Raw genomic sequence first — 22,195 nt, 5'->3', positions numbered from 1 at the left:
GTGGTATATTATAATACAGGTGTAAATAGGGGTGTAGTGGTGTAGTATAATACAGGTGTATATAGGGGTGTAGGGGTGTAGTATAATACAGGTGTATATAGGGATGTAGTGGTGTAGTATAATACAGGTGTATATAGGGGTGTAGTATAATACAGGTGTATATAGGGGTGTAGTGGTGTAGTATAATACAGGTGTATATAGGGGTGTAGGGGTGTAGTATAATACAGGTGTATATTGGGGTGTAGTATAATGTATAATACAGGTGTATATAGGGGTTTAGTATAATACAGGTGTATATAGGGGTGTAGTGGTGTAGTATATAGTGGTATATTATATAGAGGTGTAGTTTATTACAGGTGTAGTGTATAGGGATGCATATTACAGGTGTAGTATGTGGTGGGTGTAGTGATGTAGTATATGGGGATTGTGTGTATGTATGTATACATTGTGTGTATGTGTATATATATTATATACACACAGTATATATGCGTGTGTATATATAATATATATATATATATAGACAGAGAGTAGAACCGAGTTAATTATATTTGTCCGGTCCTCTAAAACCATCCCAAATTCTCATGCGGCCCCATGGGAAAATTAATTGCCCACCCCTGGTCTAAGGGGAGCCTGAAACAGTATATGTAAACATGCTAGCAATTCTGCACGACAATTCATATTAACCAAAATATCGCATCATATCTGCAACAAAAATGCACCATAAGGTGAAAACACAAACAAAATGCATTTTTGTGCATTTTGGAGCAGAGAATAATGCAAGCTGGGCCATTTTAGCAGCTTTATTGTCTTTCTCCGAAACCAATTGAGCATTCTATTGGCTGTGTGTTTGGAATCATGTATTGCTGAAATGTCCACCCTCGTTTCAGCTTCATCATCCTTGTAGATGGCATCAGATTTTTATCAAGAATGTCTTGGTGCATTTGTCCATCCTTCCTTCAATAATATGAAGTCTGCCAGTGCCATCAGCTGAAAAACAGTGCCACACTATGATGTTCCCACCTCCAAACTTCAATGTTGGTATGGTGATTTTGGGGTGATATGCAGTTGTGACGCCCTGGCCTATCAGGTCGTCACAGGGTATTGTGCAATCTGCCCTTCTGCATGATATCCACCTCCTCCTTGGTTACGGGTCCCTGACCTTTGGTGTTGCTACCAGTGGACAGCCTGAAGGGAATGGGGTTGGCCACTTGGGGGGTTGATTAAGGGGAGGTCAGGAGTGTCAGGAGACAGTGAGTTGAGGAGAGACTCTCAAGAGGAGAGGTCACAAGTGAGTTGTGAAGTGACTCTCGAGAGGAGAGGTCAGGAGCTGGGCTCTTTTAAACTACTAGGTGGCAGACGTTGGTCTGGGCCTGGTAGGAGCTGGACCCCGGTCGCAGGGGATCGTGACAAGGGGCACGGACTGTCGAGGAGGGCAGCCGGCGGCCTTGTGCCATCACCGGACAGGGGCCAGGGCACAATGGGTTACGTGGACCCTAGGCCAGGAAGTAGCTTCAGGCGTCCTGGTATTTCACCCGACGAGGACGGAGCCTTTAAGATCCGTTCTCCACCCGCTCCAAAATCGAGGTACTAGCGCAACGAGGGGCAGAGGACTTTCCCACTGCATAGTCCAGAAAATCCCAAGCGTGAACCCTGAGAGCAAGCTCACTCCGTTAGCCATACGGGTGAGTGGGACCCGTTTAGTTTTAAGCTAAAAGGGACCAACTACAGATAGGAGGTGCCAAGATCCAGGCGTGCTCTCTCCCTGCTGCAGTGGCATCAAGAACTTTTGATTTATCACGGTTGTCAGCGTTATTGGACTGAGTAAGTACGCAATTTACCCTTACCGGCCTGACGGCACCTCCCCGCCACTATCACCGAGTCCCAGGGTATCCCCCCTACCCGTGGAGAGGTTCAACACCTAGCTGCCCACACCATCGCCACCGAGTTCTCCCAGCTGCAGCGGTAGTACCCTTACCACACACCACGGGTGGCGTCACGAACTTTCCACACCATCCCCTGTACATAGCCCCCCTTTATTTGAGTGGCCGCACGACCTCCGGGTCTGGAGACCCCTCGAGCCACCGCGGATCCGGATCCAAGCAGCCTTAGCAGCAGCTAACGTGGGGGCGGCACACAATGCCTTTTGGTCACCAAATATGGTGTATTACTGCATCCAAAGGGTTAAATTTTGGTCTCATCTCACCAGATTATATTCTCCCAGTATTTCACAGGCTTTTCTAACTGTTGATGATCAAACGTTAAACGCACTGAACATGCTTTTGTTCAGCAGTGGAGTCTTGCATGGTGAGTGTGCATACAGGCCATGAAGGCTGAGTGTATTACTTACTGTTTTCTGTTAAACAATTGTACCTATTGAATCAAAGTCTTCTGTAGCTCTCCACAGGTGGTTCTTGGCTCTTAAACAACTCCTCTGATAATTATATTCGCTACGGTGTCTGAAATATTGTGGGGAGCACCTAGTCGTGACAGGTTTATGGTGAAATGATGTTCTTTCTACTTTCAGAAGATGGTCCCAACAGTGCTTACTGCCACCTTTAGTAGTTTGGAAATTCTGCTGTAACCAATGCCATCTCTATGTTTTGCAAAGGTTGCAAAGGTCTTGAGACAGCTCACTGGTTTTATCCATCATGAGATATTTCTTGTGTGGCACCTTGATATTATTTTTCACTATGTGGCACAATTGCTTTCTAATTACTAATAGATTTCAATGACTTTCCATTGCTTTTTGCATCTCTCTTTCTTCATGTGTTTAGTACTTTTACCCTCTGTTATTTTTCATTATTACATATAATTAAATTTATGACTTCTATAGTTTGATTACTTTGCCTGTGGTAATTGGATTGGTTGTTACCGAAACTTGGTGAGAAATTCATGTCAATAGCATCTTTTGAAATGTATTTACTTAGAAAATTGGTGGTTTCAATACTTAGGGGTACTTTGCACCGAGCGATGCCGAGCGCGATAGTACCACCCCGTCGCACATGCGATATCTTGTGATAGCTGCCGTAGCGAACATTATCGCTACGGCAGCTTCACACGCACTTACCTGCCCTGCGACGTCGCTCTGGCCGGCAACCCGCCTCCTTCCTAAGGGGGCGGGTCGTTCGGCGTCACAGCGACGTTACACGGCAGGCGGCCAATAGAAGCGGAGGGGCGGAGATGAGCAGGACATAAACATCCCGCCCACCTCCTTCCTTCCGTATAGCTGGTGGAGGCAGGTAAGGAGATGTTCTTCGCTCCTGCGGCTTCACACACAGCGATGTGTGCTGCCGCAGGAACGAGGAACAACATCGTATCTCCTATTGGTGCGACATTATGAAAATGACAGACGCTACACAGATCACCGATTTTCGCCGCTTTTGCGATCATTTATCGGCGCATCTAGTCTTTACACGTTGCGACGTAGTTACCGGCGTCACTTTCGATTTGACCCCGACGATATCGCAGAAGCGATGTCGCAGCGTGCAAAGTACCCCTTAGTCACCCGCTGTAGCTACTTTAGATAGGTATCTTATCCATGACTTGTTTTCTGGCTATAGTATGCTTACTCTATGGGTTAATAAAGAGAACGTGACTGTTACCGCTCAGATAATGGCAGTCTGTATTGTACACAGTCCTGTCTGGTATGTGATCACATAGCACAATTTAGATTTACAGCCACAACTACATTCTTAATACGTAAGGTAAGCAGAAGCACTGCAAGCACACCAACAGATGAGGAATGCCTGGACGCAGACAGATGTTCTCGTGTGTTACGTCAATGACCTTCATGCAGCAGAGCTGTGTACACTTTATCAGGCATAATTTACTTTCTTACAAACCGTGTATTTTGTCTGGTCCCAGGCTTTTTCGGAGTAACAGAGACAATATAAAACAAGGCTCAATGAAAAAAGTAAATTCAGACTCAACCTTGAGAAGTATTTATTAAATCGCCAGCTATTAAAGGGGTTAGAAAAATATTAGGATTTGGGCACAACTTGATCATAGCTCAATATTAAGACTAATTTGTTTAGTACAGTGCTTAGTTTGTAGTCATACCTACTTTCTTATATCCCTTATTTTATATTGACAACATCTTATTAAAATCCAGATTACAAAGCCATTCAACTTGTTAGCTTAGGAAGAGGAGTGTAACTCAAAAAGTCCAACTATTTACAGTTCATGCTTAAAAGCGTTTGCGAGTGTTGACATTACATGGAGTCTTCTATCTATTTCATGATCCAGATGATTATATAGAAGAACACAGTATTTCATGTGTTTGGTTACATGATAGCATGCGGTTGCCATACCCATACATAGGTTATGTTTAAATCACAGATCCAATCATTTGTATAGGTGCTGAGATCCTCATAGGAGTAGCTTAGCTATGTGTAATTTCCTAGTGATGTCCTCCGGAGCATTCCTTGCGCAGCTATTCTCAGCAGGTGGTTGGAAGGTACGTAGCCCCTTCGTCCTTTTACTTCCACCAAGCTCCACTCTGGATTTCCATCCTTGTCATGTGGTTGCAGAACTGTCACTGGCTCCCCCTCGGTAATGCTGACCTCGTACTGGTGGCGAGCCGTAAATGTATACCCTGCAACAATCTAAAGGAAGAATATTGAATAATAATTAAAATTTGGTGATAATGGATATTTTGTACAATTGTTAAACACATTCTTGTCTTATTACATGTAGATATTGTTGGAAAATAATAAATTACTATTGTCTTCGATGACTCTAAAAATACAAAGAACATCCAGTTGTAATCAAAATTATTCAAAAGGGTTTATTTATTTTATTCCCTTATATGTCACCATTAATTTCACAGCAAGGACATCATCGCTGTCCCCATTGGGGCTCACAATATAAATTCCCTATCAGTATGTCTTTACAGTATAGGAGGAAACCGACACAAACACGGGGAGAACATACAAACTTCTTGCAGATGTTGTCCTTGTTGGGATTTGGACCAAGGACCCCAGCTCTTCAAAGTAATAGTTCTAACCACTGAGCCACCATGCTGTCCTTGCTTATTGGTAACAACTACAAACTTTCTGCTGTTTGCAATAAACCAATAAAAAAAGGACAATTTAAATAGCTCGATACTAATAAGGCAAGCGGTTTCCTGAAACGGTTATTCCCATCTCCAAGACCCTATCCCAATATATAGTAGGCATAATAATAGCAATAATAATATTAGCACATAACTCCAATTAGAATTGTAGTATAGTTCTCCTGATTAGCTATGTCTCTTACCTCATGTGCAGGCATTGCAGCTTAGGTATCCATGATTATGTCCATTCATATAGTGACAGTCAATTAGTTGCTTGTGGTCATAACCATAGGTACCTAAGCTGCAATGCCCTGCACATGAACTAAGAAACATGGTTATATCAGGACAACTATACTACATTCCCTTCATAATCAGTACAGGGCCCTAATTTAAACAAAAACCCTCCTGTCACGATGCCTCTCCAGTGACATTGATGCTGTTATTTCTGGAGGGTGACGTCACTTTGTTGTGTCACATGCCAGCCCCAGTCATTACTATTCCATCAGAGTGGAACGGCACCGGTACAGGAGGTGAGTACCCATTGTTTTCATTTTAATGGGTCCTGAATTTATTAAGCTGGAGTTGGACAACCCATGTGATCACTTATCGAAAGAATAGGCTATCAATATGAGATCGCTGGGAGTCCGACACACGTCACCCTTACAATCATCTGTGAGGGGGGAACACCGCAGCACAGAACATTTTTTAGTGGCCGTGGCAAGGTACTGCTTTTTATCTCCCATTCTCCACTGTGAATTTAACCCAGGGCCACAATTTGATACCACCAGCCCTGCCAAGGGCTTAGCCTGTTGTGCCCAGTGCCGATATTCGCAGTCATAGACCACTCCAGCCGGCAATCCAATGGCTTCCACTGATGTCATGTCAACCGAGCAGCGGCTTCTCCTCTGCTCTATTTTCAGGGCGTGACTGCCAACATCATGCTGATTAACAGCTACCTACCTAACTGTGTGGGTTCAGCTGTCAATCGGCATCACGTCAGCAGTCACACCCTGTCAACAGAGCAGCCTGAAAGAGGAAGAGTGGCTGGGAGGAAAGAAAGCAACAGAATCACAAGAAGGAGCAGTCTTTGACTGAGCTGGCACCGAGTAGAACAGGCAGGTAGTTAGCATGTTTTTGGTATGTAGCATGTACTTAGTGTGAACATATGCTAAAAGTACATATAGTGTGGCTATATTAGGATATAAATAAATCACAGAAAAAGAAATGGTTTTACCAACACCAGGCAAATTAGGAATGCACTAATATGATGCACAGACTTACATGATAAAGGTGGGGCAGCACAAGTGAATACTACGTATGAAACAACCACTCTCAACTAGTGGCATAACTGGACTGCATTGAGCCCTGATGCAAAATTTGGACCTGACATTCTCCTTCCTGCAGCATGTTGGTCAGATGTATAGGCCCTTATAGGGTTCTAAATCCTATAAGAGTACACCCCTCACAGTTTTGGAAATATTTTATCATATCTTTTCCTGGGACAACATTGAAGATATGATATTTTGACACAATGTAAATTAGTTAGCATACAGCTTGTATAACAGTGTAACATGTTGGAATACTGCCCTGCAGCCCAATTTCCAAAGGCAAAGGATCAGTATGTCACAGTACATGTTGGTATTTCTGGTTCCCTTAATGAACTGTAGCTCCCCACGGTTGGCAGCACCCATGCAGCCCCAAACCATGACACTCCCACCACCATGTTTGACTGTAGGCAAGACACACTTGTTTTTGTACTCCTCATCTAGTTACCACCACACACGCTTTCACCATCTGAACCAAATAAGTTTTTTTTTATCTCATCAGACTTTAGGGCATGGTTCCAGTAATTCATATCCTTAGTTTGATTGTCTTCAGCAAACTGTTTGCAGGCTTTCTTGTGCATCCTCTTTAGAAAATGCTTCCTTCAGGGATGACAGCTGTGCAGACCAATTTGATGCAGTGTATGATCTGAGCATTGACAGGTTGACCCACCACCCCTGTAACCTATGCAGCAATGTGGGCAGCACTCATACATCTATTTTGAAAAGACAACCTCTTGTTATGATACTGAGCACGTGCACTCAACTCCTTTGGTTGATCATCGTGAGGCCTGTTCTGAGCGGAACCTGTCTTGTTAAACCGCTGTATGGTCTTGGCCACCGTGCTGCAGATAAGTTTCAGGGTGCTGGCAAACTTCTTATAGTCTTATAACCTAAGTCATCTTTATGTAAAGCAACATTCCCCATAAATTTGCAAAGACAGGATTGGGTTTATGTTGTGTTTTTCCTGTATTTCCCCTTCTAGCTATGTTGCCTTTTTTGTCATTAAAGAGAACCTGTTACCAGGTTAAAAGTGGCTGGCTTTACTCTAATTTTATTCTGGTTGCTCTGTTGAGTATGTAAGTATTTAAAAAAAAAAATCTAAAACTTTTCAATCAATGCTAATTTTATGTTTTTTTGAAAGGGAAATTCAGTCACAGGATTCTCGGGGGGGGGGGGAGGGGTGAGGGGGGAGTGTCTTTAGGCTGCATTGTTACCCATGAGCAATGCTTACTTGGTAAAGACCATTTAAGATAGCCCTGAGTAAAAAGTCTCATATCTCTGGATGGCGGATTTAAAAAAAGTAAATAAATAACACGTCATGCTCAGCAAGAAGTAGGAATAAAATAGAGAAAAAAAGGGTCTGCCTACTTTAAAAGCTTGTGTGGAGACAGTCATGCAAACTAATTTCATGCAGTGTACAGTGTATGGTCTGCGCACTGACAGGCTGACCCTTCACCCCTGTAACCTCTCCAGCATTGCTGGCAGCACTCGTATGTCTTTTTTTAAAAGACAATCTCTGGATATGGCGCCGAGCTTGTGCACTCAGCTTCTTTGGTTAACCATGATGAGGCCTGTTCTAACTGAAACCTGTCTGTCACAATGACTTTCGGATACCAGGGAATCGGGGCTTCTAAGCTGTCCCTCAAGATAGGGGACTCTATGCTATTGCTAATATCAGGGATACTCCTGATGGTGGAGAGGCCTCAGTCTTCTTCATGGCCCCGCTCCTGACCAGGGAGTGTGTTGAAAACCACAGATATAGATAGACAAGGGAAAAAACAAAACTCTGTCACACAACATGCACACACAAAGGTAAAGACAATAAGAGATTCGGGAGGAAAAACAAAAGCAGGAGGGAAGTACAAAACAACAGGTGTAAACTCTATAACCGCTCCAAGCAATAGGCACAACTTAGGCACAACTTTCACCAGAGAGTCTGGGACACCATACCTCACACACCAACATAGAATAAACTATAGCTGGCATGGGTAGAAGGATCCCATCAGCATAAATAGGAGAATAATCTGTCTTTGAATCCATTGGTAGATACTTCGGCCGGAAGGAGCAACATTTCCATAAAAAGATTGACCTCTTTGAAGCGAGACATACATCAGATGCACCTGAACGACGTGTGGCGCAGTATGCATCCTACGGGTAGGGACTACACCTTTTATTCCACCCCTCATGATTCGTACAGCCGAATAGATCTATTCCTGGTGAGTCAGTGTGTTTTGGCCTGGAGACCGAATCCCACGATCGGTAGTATAGTTTGGTCTGATCACGCCCCGGTCTTTTTGGCCATTGTTCCCCCGGATGGGAGGAAGCGGGAGTGGACATGGAGACTCAACGATAATTTACTCAAAGACGTAATTTGTATGACTGACATCAGGGAGACGGTAGATGTCTTCATGTCCACTCACGAAACGGACTCCACTCCGATGCCTATACAGTGGGAGGCGCTCAAGTGTGTCATAAGAGGGGTGCTGATAAAGCACGGGGCGCGTATCAAAAAAATAAGGAATATTCGCATTAAAGAACTGTTGGACAGGATCCATAAGTTGGAAACAGCACACAAAAATAGGCAGTTGAGGGTAACTCTAGCAGAACTCACAAAATGCAGAGAGGAACAGTGCTGAATCAAAGATTTCTCAGATATCGGAATCATTATAAGCGCTTTCTCTACCAGCATTCTAATAAATGCGGCAGATCATTGTCCAACCTTCTACATCCCCGTAATCTCACAACATTTATACCTAGCTTGCGGAAACGGGGAGGAGGGAGGGCGAGCAACCCGACGAAGGTCTTGGAGGAATTGAGGGGTTTCTACTCGGAACTGTATAACATCCAAGGGAGGTTCTCTGACATGTCGTCACAGGCTTTGACTGAGCGTATTAAGGAATATATGATGGACACAGCTGCGCCAACTCTGAAAAATGAGGAAGGGCAACAACTGGAAAACAGGTTCTCAGAGGAGGAAGTGGGAGAAGTAATTAGGAATACCCCAAATGGGAAGAGTCCGGGTCCAGACGGATTTTCTCCTACATTTTATAAAACATTTCGGGAATTGCTTACCCCATTTATGACTAAGGTATTTAATGCAATTTCACCAGAGACTCCCTTTGCGACTCAGTCACTGGAGGCACATGTCACGGTCCTTCCGAAACCTGGCAAAGACCCCATGTTAGTGTCTAATTATAGACCAATATCTTTACTCAATGTAGATATAAAGTTATTCTCCAAGATCTTGGCTAACAGGCTGGCTCCCCTTCTCCCCTCCATCATCGACACAGATCAAGTAGGATTCATACAGGGTAGGGAGGCGCGGGACAATGTCAATAAAACTTTACTGCTTATAGCACACGCTATAAGCACGAATCAGCCCCTGGGAATACTATCAGTAGACGCAGAAAAAGCGTTTGATCGAGTACAGTGGGACTTCTTGAGGGCAGCATTAGAACACATAGGGATAGGTCCGGGATTTTTGAATAAAGTAATGGCCCTTTATACATGTCCATCGGCAAGGATAAAGGCAAATGGCTCCTTATCACAATCTATACAAATAAGAAATGGAACAAGGCAAGGGTGCCCTCTTTCTCCGCTATTATATGTAATTACAATGGAACATCTTGCCAACGCAATCAGGAGAAATCCCAATGTGCACGGTATAGAAGTAGGGGGGAAAACATACAAGACGGCGCTATATGCGGACGACTTGTTGATATACGTGTCTCAGCCACATATATCTTTCCCCTCCCTGATAGCGGAGTTTGAGAGATTTGGGGACTTAAGTAATTTCAAAGTTAATTGTTCAAAAACTGAAGCCTTAAATATCACGCTGCAGCCTCAAGAGGTTTCACTGGCTCAAAGTAACTTCCCATTTAAATGGCAATCCCAGACACTGAAATATCTAGGCATTAATGTCCCTGCAGATCTGGAATTATTGTATTCAAAGAACTATTTACCGCTACTGACACGAACAATCAAAGAGCTTAGGTCATATCATAAAAAACCCTTATCCTGGTTTGGCCGTATAAATACATTTAAAATGGACATCCTTCCACGGTTTTTATATATATTTCAAGCAGTCCCGCTTCTTCCACCCTCCGGGTTTTTTCGGACACTCAGGTCCGCCCTAACTCAATTTATATGGGGACACTCTAGGGCTAGAATAAAATATTATACACTTACTAAACATATCACTGCAGGGGGCGCAGGACTCCCAGATGTACGCAGATATCATCGAGCGGCACTGATGGTTCGAATGTTTGACTGGCATTTTAACGACCAAAATAAGAAATGGGTCAAACTTGAACAGGAAAGCTCATCAATTCCGCTAAAGTATCTACCATGGGTTGGGTCCAGGGAGGGGGTGAGACTGTCTGCGGCAAGTCTTTTTATTAAGGCTACGCTGAGGATTTGGGACCAGGTTAAACAAAACGGCGGATTGGTGGGTTGCCCTTTTCTCCTTGCTCCTATTATATCCAACCCAGAATTCCCCCCGGGAGTCGGTCGGTCCAAATTTCTGAGATGGAGAGCACAACACGATGGTAGGATTTATCATACCCTTAGGGGGTCTAAATTAAGATCCTTTGAGGATATGCACACCATGGAACCCCCCCAGACATTATCCTGGATAGAATATAGACAACTCTATTCATTCGTTACCTCTAAGACACAGGGAAAGGATGGAATATCAGAGGGCTTGGCCTTACCCTTTGAAAAATTATTTATGCAGGGTACCATACCCGCACATTTGATGTCACTTATATATAAGTTGATTGGACAGGCAGACCCCTCTGCGGGCTCGGATCCATCATATATGATCAAGTGGGTGGAAGACATGGAAACGACATTTACAGATACAGAAAAACAGAAAGCTTACATATTTACACATAAATTGTCGATTGCAGGGTACACCAAAGAAAAAAACTATAAGATCCTAACAAGATGGTATCAGTATCCGGTTAGGCTGCATAGAATCTTTCCTTCGGTTTTCCGAGATGTGCTGGCGATGTGGAACAACAAGAGGCACAATGATACATATATGGTGGGACTGTGCTAAAGTCAAGTCATTCTGGGAGGCAATCTTTCAAAAATACACAAAAATAACAGGGAAAGGAACACCACAGACCCCACAAATAGCCTTGATGTCAATGCTTCCCGGCTCAATTAAAGCTCAAAAGGGGGATATACTGCGGTTTTGTCTGGCAGCAGCTAGAGCTGTGATTCCAAGACATTGGAGAACGCAGGAGGCCCCGTCTTTGCGGGAATGGGCACAGGAATTTGAGCACATACATCATATGGAGGAACTAATGGCAGAGGCAGAGGGACACACTGAAAGATATCTGAGAATTTGGACGCCATGGATAATATTTAAAAGTTCAGACGATTACCATACGTTATTTTGAAGGCTCAATAGGTGCAGTATGAGGAGAGATAGTAGAAGGGCTAGGGCAGGACCTGTGGATGGCCCCTCACCGCCCTCCTAACCCTTAAAGGGTTCCCCCCTTTTCCTTCCCTGATTCTTCAGCTTTCTTTTCTATTTCATGCTTGACTATTTATTTCTCTTCTTTGTTCATCTCTTTAGGTTGTTTTTCTTATTATTTTCTTTAAATTTTCATGTTTATCTTCATTTTCCTTTAAACTTACTGATTAAGACACAATGAGTAGAGCTAGGATGGGGCTCAAGGTTATACGGGAAGTTTAGTTATCGAGTCCTCGTCAATGAAGAGAGGAACAGTGGACATGAGGAATATATTGTTATTATTACAGTGTTTGAACGATTCTCAGTCATCAGGGGTCACATGTTATGGGAATGTTATCCAAATTGTGGTAACATACGCAGTGATCCCTTTATAACCTTGTTTGTTTGTATGTTTTTACTATGCTTCTCTTATTTTTCTTTTCTATTCAATAAAGAAAGATTATACATAAATAGGAGAGGAGCAGATGTGATAGGTCTCCCCACAACATGTGATTAACCCCTTCACGACCATGGACGGAAAGATCCGTCCTTGTGCCCTGGGCCTTAACGACCAAGGACGGATCTTTCAGTCATGGCGGAATCGCGGCACCGGAGCCTCCGGTGACTGCGATCGGTTAACATAAACCGCAGATTCGGGGAGGAGGGGACCTGTACCTGACCTCAGGAGGGGTGGTGCCTCCTCCCCGGACCTACGGAGGCTGTGATTGGCTGACGAACGCCGCTCAACCAATCACAGCCACTGTAATGTTCCAGCCACTTAAAGTGACTGAAACATTGAAATCCAGCCCTGGCCAGTGCAGCTATAGCACTGGCCATTGGCTGGAGCTGGGTGACCTCACTGCATCACCCTCCCCCAGCTCCAATAACTCTGATTGGAGAGATCGGCCTTGTGACCGATTTCTCCAATCACAGTGTACCTGTTGCCCCAGTCATCGTCCCTGCAGCACGCCAGCACAGTGAGTGTACACAGTGCAATGGCAGGGCGACAAGCTCCGGTCCCATGCTGTTATGAGACCGGAGCATGGGACCCGGAAGTTGCCGCGCTGCCATTGCACTGTATGAAACCGGCCTCCCGATCCGCCGCCGCCGCTGCCCTCCGCCGTGATCTGCCACCCGCATCCCCACCCCTCGTATCTGCTGCCCGCACCCTCACCCCCACACCTCCCGATCCGCCGCTGCCCTCCGCCGCGATCTGCCACCCGCACCCTCACCCCCACACCTCCCGATCCGCCGCTGCCCTCCGCCGCGATCTGCCACCCGCACCCTCACCCCCACACCTCCCGATCCGCCGCCGCTGCCCTCCGCCGCGATCTGCCACCCGCACCCTCAGCCCCACACCTCCCGATCCGCTGCCCTCCGCCGCGATCTGCCACCCGCACCCCCACCCCTCGTATCTGCTGTCCTCACACTCACCCCCACACCTCCCGATCCGCCGCTGCCCTCCGCCGCGATCTGCCACCCGCACCCCCACCCCTCGTATCTGCTGCCCGCACACTCACCCCCACACCTCCCGATCCGCCGCCGCCGCCCTCCATCTGCCACAGTGCCACCGGTCCCCCCCGATCTGCTGCCCGCCCCCTTTCCCTCGTGATCGGCTGCTCGTCCCCTCACCGCCGTGATGTGCGCTCCCTCCCCTGTCACCGCCGTGATGTGCGCTCCCTCCCCTGTCACCGCCGTGATGTGCGCTCCCTCCCCTGTCACCGCCGTGATGTCCGCTCCCTCCCCTGTCACCGCCGTGATGTGGGCTCCCTCCCCTGTCACCGCCGTGATGTGCGCTCCCTCCCCTGTCACCGCCGTGATGTGCGCTCCCTCCCCTGTCACCGTCGTGATGTGCGCTCCCTCCCCTGTCACCGCCGTGATGTGCGCTCCCTCCCCTGTCACCGCCGTGATGTGCGCTCCCTCCCCTGTCACCGCCGTGATGTGCGCTCCCTCCCCTGTCACCGCCGTGATGTGCGCTCCCTCCCCTGTCACCGCCGTGATGTGCGCTCCCTCCCCTGTCACAGCCGTGATGTGCGCTCCCTCCCCTGTCACCGCTGTGATGTGCGCTCCCTCCCCTGTCACCGACGTGATGTGCGCTCCCTCCCCTGTCACCGCCGTGATGTGCGCTCCCTCACCTGTCACCGCCGTGATGTGCGCTCCCTCACCTGTCACCGCCGTGATCTGTGCTCCCTCACCTGTCACCGCCGTGATCTGTGCTCCCTCACCTGTCACCCCGTGATCTGTGCTCCCTCACCTGTCACCCCCGTGATCTGCTGTCCGCTTTCCCTCACCTCTCACCCCCGTGATCTGTGCTCTGCTTACCTGTCTCCTCCGTGATCTGCGCTCCCTCCCCCACCTCTCACCCTCCCCGATCTGCTGCCTCCTTCATCTCCTGTGATCCAGCTACCTAGATCCATCCTGTAGGGTAACTATCCCCAATCTCACCTCCCACTCCCCTTCCCACCCATCCCCCCCATCCCCCCATCCTCTGCCGCTCCTGCATCCACTGCGCCCTCTCCCATCTGCCCCCACCCTATCCCAGCCGCCGTCTCACAATCACAGATGCTCCCTTTATATGCCGCTGCCGCCCCATCTGTCCCCCCCCCCCCATCTGCCGCTGTTTTTTTTTCTATGCCATGGGGGTCTAGTTTCCAAAATGGGGTCACATGTGGGGGAGCTCCACTGTTTCGGCACCTCAGGGGGTCTCCAAACGCAACATGGAATACGCTAATTATCCCAGACAATTTTGCGTTTGAAACGTCAAATGACGCTCCTTGCCTTCCGAGCCCTGCTGTGCGCCCAAACATTTTATTTCCACCACATATGAGGTGTCTGTGTACTCAGGAGAAATTGCACAATACATTTTATGGTGCAATTTTTCCCGATACCCTTGTGAAAAAAAAAGCTACCTGGTTGAAGTAACAATTTTGTGGTAAAAAAAATGTTTTTTATTTTCACAGCTCAACTCTATTAACTTTTGTGAAGCCCCCAGAGGCTCAAAGTGCTCAATAAACATCTAGATAAATTCCATGAGGGGTCTAGTTTCCAAAATGGGGTCACATGTGGGGGAGCTCCACTGTTTCGGCACCTCAGGGGCTCTCCAAACGCAACATGGTGCGGCTAACGATTCCAGCTAATTTTCTGTTCAAAAAAGTCAAATGGCGCTCCTTCCCTTCCGAGTCCTGCTGTGCGCCCAAACAGTGGTTTTTCGCCACATATGAGATATCTGCATGTTCAGTAGAAATTGCCCAACAAATTTTGGGGGTTCATTTAATCCTGCTACCCTTGTGAATATGCAATATTTGAGGCTAAATTAACATTTTTGTTGCAAAAAGTAAAATGTTCATTTTTTCCTTCCACATTGCTTTAGTTACTGTGAAGCACCTGAAGGGTTAATAACCTTCTTGAATGTGGTTTTGAGTAGCCTGAGGGGTGCCGTTTTTGGAATGGTGTCACTTTTGGGTGTTCTGTGTCATGTAGACCTTTCAAAATCGCTTCAAATGTGATGTGGTCCCTAAAAAAAGTGGCTTTGTAAATTTTGTTGTAAAAATGAGAAATTGCTCATAAACTTTGAACCCCTATAACTTCCTTAAATTTTTATTTTTTTTTTCCCAAAATTGTTCTGATGTAAAGTAGACATGTGGGAAATGTTATTTATTAATTATTTTGTGTCATATGTCTCGTTGGTTTTAGAGCATAAAAATTCAAAGTTTGAAAATTACAAAATTTTCTAAATTTTCGCGAAATTTCCGTTTTTTTCACAAAGAAACGCAAAAAATATCGGCCTAAATTTACCACTAACATGAAGCCCAATATGTCACGAAAAAACATTCTCAGAATCATCGGGATCCGCTGAAGCGTTCCAGAGTTATAACCTCATAAAGTGACACTGGTCAGAATTGCAAAAAATGGCCTGGTCTTTAGGGTCAAAATAGGCTTGGGGCTGAAGGGGTTAAAGGTGCAAGCAGAATAGCAAAGACTATCTGTTGCTAGCTTGTCTATGTGTACCTCTAGAAATCGAATATTTTATTAAGTTAAATAGCAGTCAAATAGTAGCCAACAATACAAAAACACAGTGCTATGTAGGATAAAAACACACAGAGGATGCCTTAAGTGGAATAGTGCAAGGGGTACTATATAGGGTAGGCCTAAAATTAGGTAGGCCAGAGTACATACAGGAATATGGACTGACTCTCCCTATACTATTTCCTGCCTATTAGCGGAGGTTTTTACACCATCATTTTTTGGGTGCCCCTGCTCCTCCTCGACTCTCCCTTATATGCCCCTGCTAATCACATGAAATGGCATCCACCACCATAGAAACTGGAAACAAAGTGCTAAAGCGCGTAAAATTAGTCACAGTCCTAGATCATAAATTTTAAACACACTTAAATGGAACACAGTATATAAAAACTGTCCCAGGCTATTGTGACTCTAAAGATACTCAAACTACACAATGATAGAACCAAATCATGGCCTCAGGAAGTACTTATCCATTGGAGTCTTCAGATTCAGTCTCTACCAAATCCCGACACGTTTCCACTCTTTTTTTGGGGAGTTCATCAGGGGATATCACATAGGGCTCAAAAATAGACCCCTCAATGCTGGATAATCTCAATAGATAAACTGGTGCTAGATTTACGCTCCAGTGAAGCCTGCTTTCATCACTTCATCTAGAGAAAGTGTCAGGTATACCACATGGGGAAGCGTCTTACCTCCACATGGATCATGCTATTAGATCATGTGGACTGTCCAGCACTGTGTATGGATAGGATATCATATAGTAAATCCCAAACTCTGGTCAATTTACATATGCACCGAAATATATCTCTAATATAAACTTTGTTTGCAATTTAACTGTACCTAATGACTCTGGGCTTAAACTCCACCTGGATATTTAAAATGACATGGTAGTCAATGCAATTATTTATTTAGTTGCGCACTAAATCTATAATATGTGATTCAGAGCACATACACTGCCATTGTTCTGTTTTAACAGGACTATGTGCTGCCGAAAATGATGATCCATTGGGCAAACCAAAAGATCCTTAATCCCAATGAGCAAGTGATTTCCTCGCTTGTTGGGTGATCTGCTGCCTGTTTACACTACATGATTATTGTAAATCGAACCTTCATAGGAACACTAGTTGACAATAATCATTCAGTGTATATGCAATTTAAGAATGGGAAGATAGCACGAATATGCTTTCTATGCATGACTCAGTATTATCACCCTTCTATGTACAGTACATTACATTAGGCACAGTAAAGACATGTATGAAGGTAAGGAATAGCCTGAAGACACATTCCTTTTCTAAGTTTGTAAAGTAGAAACTATACAAAAAAGCAAGTATTTACTGCAAAACCAACAAGACACAAAACAACAACAAGCTGAGCAAAAAATGACTTATAATACATGTCTTATGTACATAATACTCTTTATGACTAGTCTCCAGTCATGACCCTGGAATTGTTGACTCTGGTCTTTCCATACTCCACCCCTCCTTTCCCAATTCTTATCTAAAATGACTGCACAGACACCAATTCTTCTTTGGATAATTTTGGCCATAGCAGCCATTTATTAAACAGAAATATATAACAAATAAAAACATTGCAATATGGTAGGGTCCTTGAAGATACAAACCCTGGTGATTCCTACCAACCGAACCATAAACACCAACTTGCCCCCAACCGTTACCCACACTGGCTCAGGAGCACCAAACGGTAAGGGTTAATCCTCTGTTAACCCAAACCACCCACAGGGACCCCGACATACCCCGTCGGGAATCCCCACAAAATCACCAGGTGACCAGCCATTCTGCCAATGAGGGGATCCATACCCAGATGGATTCCCCGAACCAATTTTTTAACCAACTTCAAGGACCCACCAATAAAAACCGCCACAACGAGGGCACCTTGATAACCTTCAAGTGCCTGAGACGCCCCGCAACCGCAGCGCCCTCTCGATACCTCCTTGCAGGCCGAGGGTCCATAAATCAATCCCCACCGCATTTAAGTGCACCCCGTCTGCCAACCAGAATTCCTCATCCGTCCTTTCCAACTCAACGTGCCTTATCGCAACTCCCCCATTACGAGTAACAAACTTCAAAATTGCCCTATTCACTTTTGCCCGCGCCTTGTTCAACCTATCGACCAACCGCGCTTTTCGCCAACACCTTCTCGCCACCATCTCGGACCAAACTATAGTTAGCCGTGGAAATGACACCCATAACCGCAATAAATCATGCTTGATGTCTTTTATCAAAATTCGAAAAGGACGCCCCCCCAGATCATTTCCCCCGACATGTAAGACCAAAACGTCGGGAGGCCTGTCTAAACGGGCATACCTATTCACCTCTTGCAATACCCTGTTCCACCCCAAACCCCTAACCCCCCAACCAACGTAGAAAAGCCATATCCCTTTCAAAACCTAGTTGTCTCCCGTTTCTTCTTGCATCCGCTCGCTGGGCTCCCCAGTATACATAGGAATGGCCCAGGATCCAAACCAGATACGGGGGGGGGGGGGTATTTCTGTAATACAAAATGTACAAACAAACAACCATTCAGTTTCCTTATTCCCCAACTTGACAAACACCCAGTCCACCCCCCCCCTCGCAGCCGCAGAACCCCCCACTCAATTACCGACGACCGCCTGTGGACGGACATACAACTTAAAACGCTGCGACTTCCACCTACCAATCCGCTTCACGGTCTCTTCTGGCAAACCACACATAGCGGCCTCTGTCGCTGCCCCAATGCGAAAAGAATGTGACGCAAACGACCTCGGATCTAACCCCAAAGACTTCAAACATGCCCTAAAAACACTTACAAATTGGTATCTAGATGAAAAAGACCCGTCCTCATGACACAACAAGGGGCCATTGACCTGCGGGCGAATCCTTCCAAAGTTCCCGAAACACTTGAGCAGGCACATCTCCGATGCCATAACCACACCCAAGCGAACTCGCCTACCCACACCTCTTTGATCTGTCTTCGATCTCCGAATACAGAATTCGATCCCGCCTTCCACGGCAATAATATCACCACGACCCAGGCCCCCGGGAGAAGTCTTACTGGGCGATACCAATTCCCCAATCCGCAACGCCCCAAAAAACGCCAAGGAAAACGCTAACCGGAACAAACTCACCTCAAACTGCGATATACAAACCCCCCGCAATGCCCTACCCAACTGCTCCAATAAGCTAAATGATACAGGCCGTCTACCATCCAGCGGCTTGCATCGTTTCCGAAATCCCTTCAAAGCCTGAACCACCCAAAAGCTCTTAGTCAAATCCTGTAAACCCCGCAACCGAAAACCAAATGCTAATCCCGCCATAAAGCGATTCACCTTCGCCAATGACCATCCTGTAACCGCTGCCTCCCCCAACCTTTCCAACAGTACTCCCAACTGATCTCCCTCAGCAGACCCACAACCCTGCAACCACTGCTCCCACAGACTCCACGCTGCCTGATACGCCGTCCATGTGGTACCCGACAGGGACGCCCGAATCAGTGGTCCTACTGCCTGAAGACCACGTTCCAAAGCTGTACCGGACACTCCAAGCCGCTAGCCTCTGCCTCTGGCGCGCAAACCCGGAACCGATCCCACTGAAAACGAGAGAGGGAATCGGCTATTAGGTTCTGAACACCTGGCACATGAGCTGCCGTAACGTACGCATTGATTTGCAAGCAAACCAGAACCAGCTCCCGTAACACCCAAATAACTGGAGGAGATGATGCTGAAAACTTGTTAATGACCAGCACTACCCCCATATTGTCACAATTAAAGCGAATCTTCTTGTTCGCCAACTGTTCCCTCCACAGATGAAGCACCACCAATATCGGAAACATTTCCAAAAGCGCCACGTTCCTCGTCAAGCCTTCATCAACCCACCTATCAGGCCACCGTTCCGCACACCACTGACCCTGAAAGAAAGCCCCAAAACCTGAACTGCCCGCCGCATCAGTAAACAGCTCCAAATCAAAATTGTCCTTTCCATCCTCCATCAGCAGCGAACGACCGTTGTAATGCTCCAAAAACTGTCCCCAAACTGCTAAGTCCGCTCTGTGTTCCGCCGATAAACGAACGTAATGGTGCGGAGCAAGCACCCCCGCCGTGGCACCAGCAAGTCGGCGCGAAAAAATTCGCCCCATTGGCATTACCCGACATGAAAAGTTAAGCTTTCCCAATAAAGACTGAACCTCCCTTAATTGCAATTTCTTCACACGCCGTGCCCTTGCCACTTCGTCTTTTAGCCCGTTGACCTTTTCCTCAGGAAGCCGAACTTCCCAAGCCACGTAATCAATCACAATACCAAGAAAACTTATGCAAGTCGTCGGCCCCGTCGTTTTCTCAGGTGCTAAAGGCACCCCAAAATAAGCCGAAACCCACTCCATTGCCGCTAAAATCCTGGCACACTGCGCCGAGTCAGCCGGACCTACACACAAAAAATCATCCAGGTAATGTACCACTGATGACCAACCTGAAACGTCCCGAACAACCCATTCCAAAAACGAACTAAAAGTCTCGAAAAATGCGCACGAAATCAAACACCCCATGGGCAAACAACAATCTACAAAATAGCCACCCTCCCAACAACAACCCAGTAGCCTAACACAATCCGGATGCACCGGCAATAGCCGAAAAGCTGATTCAATATCAGTCTTAGCCAACAGCGCCCCCCTCCCACATCTCTTTACCCACTTTGTAGCCTCATCGAATGACGTATATACCACTGAGCACAGCTCAGCGGGTATTCCATCATTCACCGACCTGCCTCTTGGATAAGACAAATGGTGAATAAGCCGGAATTTCCCTGGTTCCTTTTTCGGCACCACCCCCAACGGCGACACCACCAAGTCGGGAAAAGGAAGGGCCCGGAACGGGCCCGCCATTCTCCCCAACGCCACCTCCTTCCTTAATTTTTCCGCCACAACCGCCGCATGCTGGTATGCAGAAACGAGATTCCTGGTTGCCCCCGAAACCTCAAAAACGGGGGCAGGAATCCTGAAACCCTCCCCAAAACCCAACCGCAAAACTTCCGCCTTTTCCCGATCTGGGTACCTATTTAGGTACGGAAGCATCGCGACTAACTTCACTGGCGTCAGACCCTTGGGTATGAGAGCCGCCGGGCTTGGGTTTCCCCTTCCTGAAGCATTTGGACGCTCCGTGGGATGTCCCGTTACAATGGGTGCATAGGTGCTTAAAACGGCACGTGGCCCCAAACTTACACTGCCCGTCGTTGAATTGCCAGCATATACCTGGCTTCTGCGATCCCGCCTGACCCTGCTGACTACTGGTCCCTTGATTTCCCGACTGGCCGGAAGTCCCGGCCCCGCCTTGAAAGGGCTGGCCATACCTAGCCGGTGCCATGACCCGCAACCATAACCCTATATCTTTTTGATCCCATCGTATAGATGGGCGTACGGCCTTCCTCTGACAAAATTGTTCGTCATACCGAAGCCACGTCTGCCCCCCGTACACCCTGTAGGCCTCACCTATCGAATCCATGTAACAAAATAGATGAGAACAATTCTCCGGCGCCTTTTCGCCTATCACACTCGCCAAAATAGCGAAGGCTTGCAACCAATTGGTAAACGTCTGAGGGATCAAGCGCCACCGCCGCTTTTCCTCATCCTCTTTCTTACTATCCTCCTTTTTTCCTTTATCCAAATTTAAGTTTGCCAAAGGAAGGAGGGAGAAGATCTCGACATATTCGTCCTTCCAGATCTTTTCCCTCACCTCCTTCTTAAGGTGCGAACCTAAGGGGCCCTCAAAGCATACATAAACCTCCCCACGCGCCCTATCATCTAAATGAATCCTGTCCTCCTTATTCTTTTCCGTCTGGACCGACACCGAAACCGGGGAAGAAATACCCGCAACCACGGACTCACTAACCCCCAGAATGGGCGGATTAACCCACGCCCCCACCGGCGCCGGGGGTTCCCTTGGACCCCCAATTCGCTCCAGCAACGAACGCACGCAACCTAACAGCTCTCCCAGCTCCCCACCCCCCGACGCATACCCACCAACACCGAACGGTACCCCTGGACTTAACCCCGTCTGATCTACCCCTCCCCCTTCGTTCCGATCCCGGTTAAGCTGAGGAGACAGACACGACACAGAAGCATACTCACCGGGCTGCACTAGGGAAGAGGCCCCGCCAGCCGGACCGCCCGATTCCTGACGTCCATCCACACGATCCGCAGCTTCTCGGCTCCTCCCACCGGATTCCCCGCTGTTAGCCCTTGCCGCCGCAAGGCCGGAAGACACCTCTGACCCTGTAATATGGGCCTGACGTCCGTCCTGCCAGCTGTCCGCCCCAGAGAGCTGCCTGCGTTCCTCCACACCTT

General features: G+C 46.9%; 1 protein-coding gene across 1 annotated transcript in view; it reads right to left on the bottom strand.

Annotated features, from left to right (window-relative positions):
* Positions 1 to 3,925: 3,925 nt before the first annotated feature.
* The window catches only part of ARHGEF37 (Rho guanine nucleotide exchange factor 37), a 189,583-nt gene continuing 171,313 nt past the window's right edge, over positions 3,926 to 22,195 (bottom strand). Inside the window, exon 15 of the mRNA XM_075344636.1 lies at positions 3,926 to 4,604. Coding sequence (XP_075200751.1) covers positions 4,386 to 4,604 — 219 coding nt within the window. The 3' untranslated portion in view covers positions 3,926 to 4,385. The remainder of the gene's footprint in view (positions 4,605 to 22,195) is intronic.

The sequence above is a fragment of the Anomaloglossus baeobatrachus genome, chromosome 4 (assembly GCF_048569485.1).
Source record: "Anomaloglossus baeobatrachus isolate aAnoBae1 chromosome 4, aAnoBae1.hap1, whole genome shotgun sequence".
Taxonomy (NCBI): Eukaryota; Metazoa; Chordata; class Amphibia; order Anura; family Aromobatidae; genus Anomaloglossus; species Anomaloglossus baeobatrachus.
The sequence above is the reverse complement of the archived record's forward strand: the minus strand, read 5'-3'. Positions and strand labels throughout refer to the sequence as shown.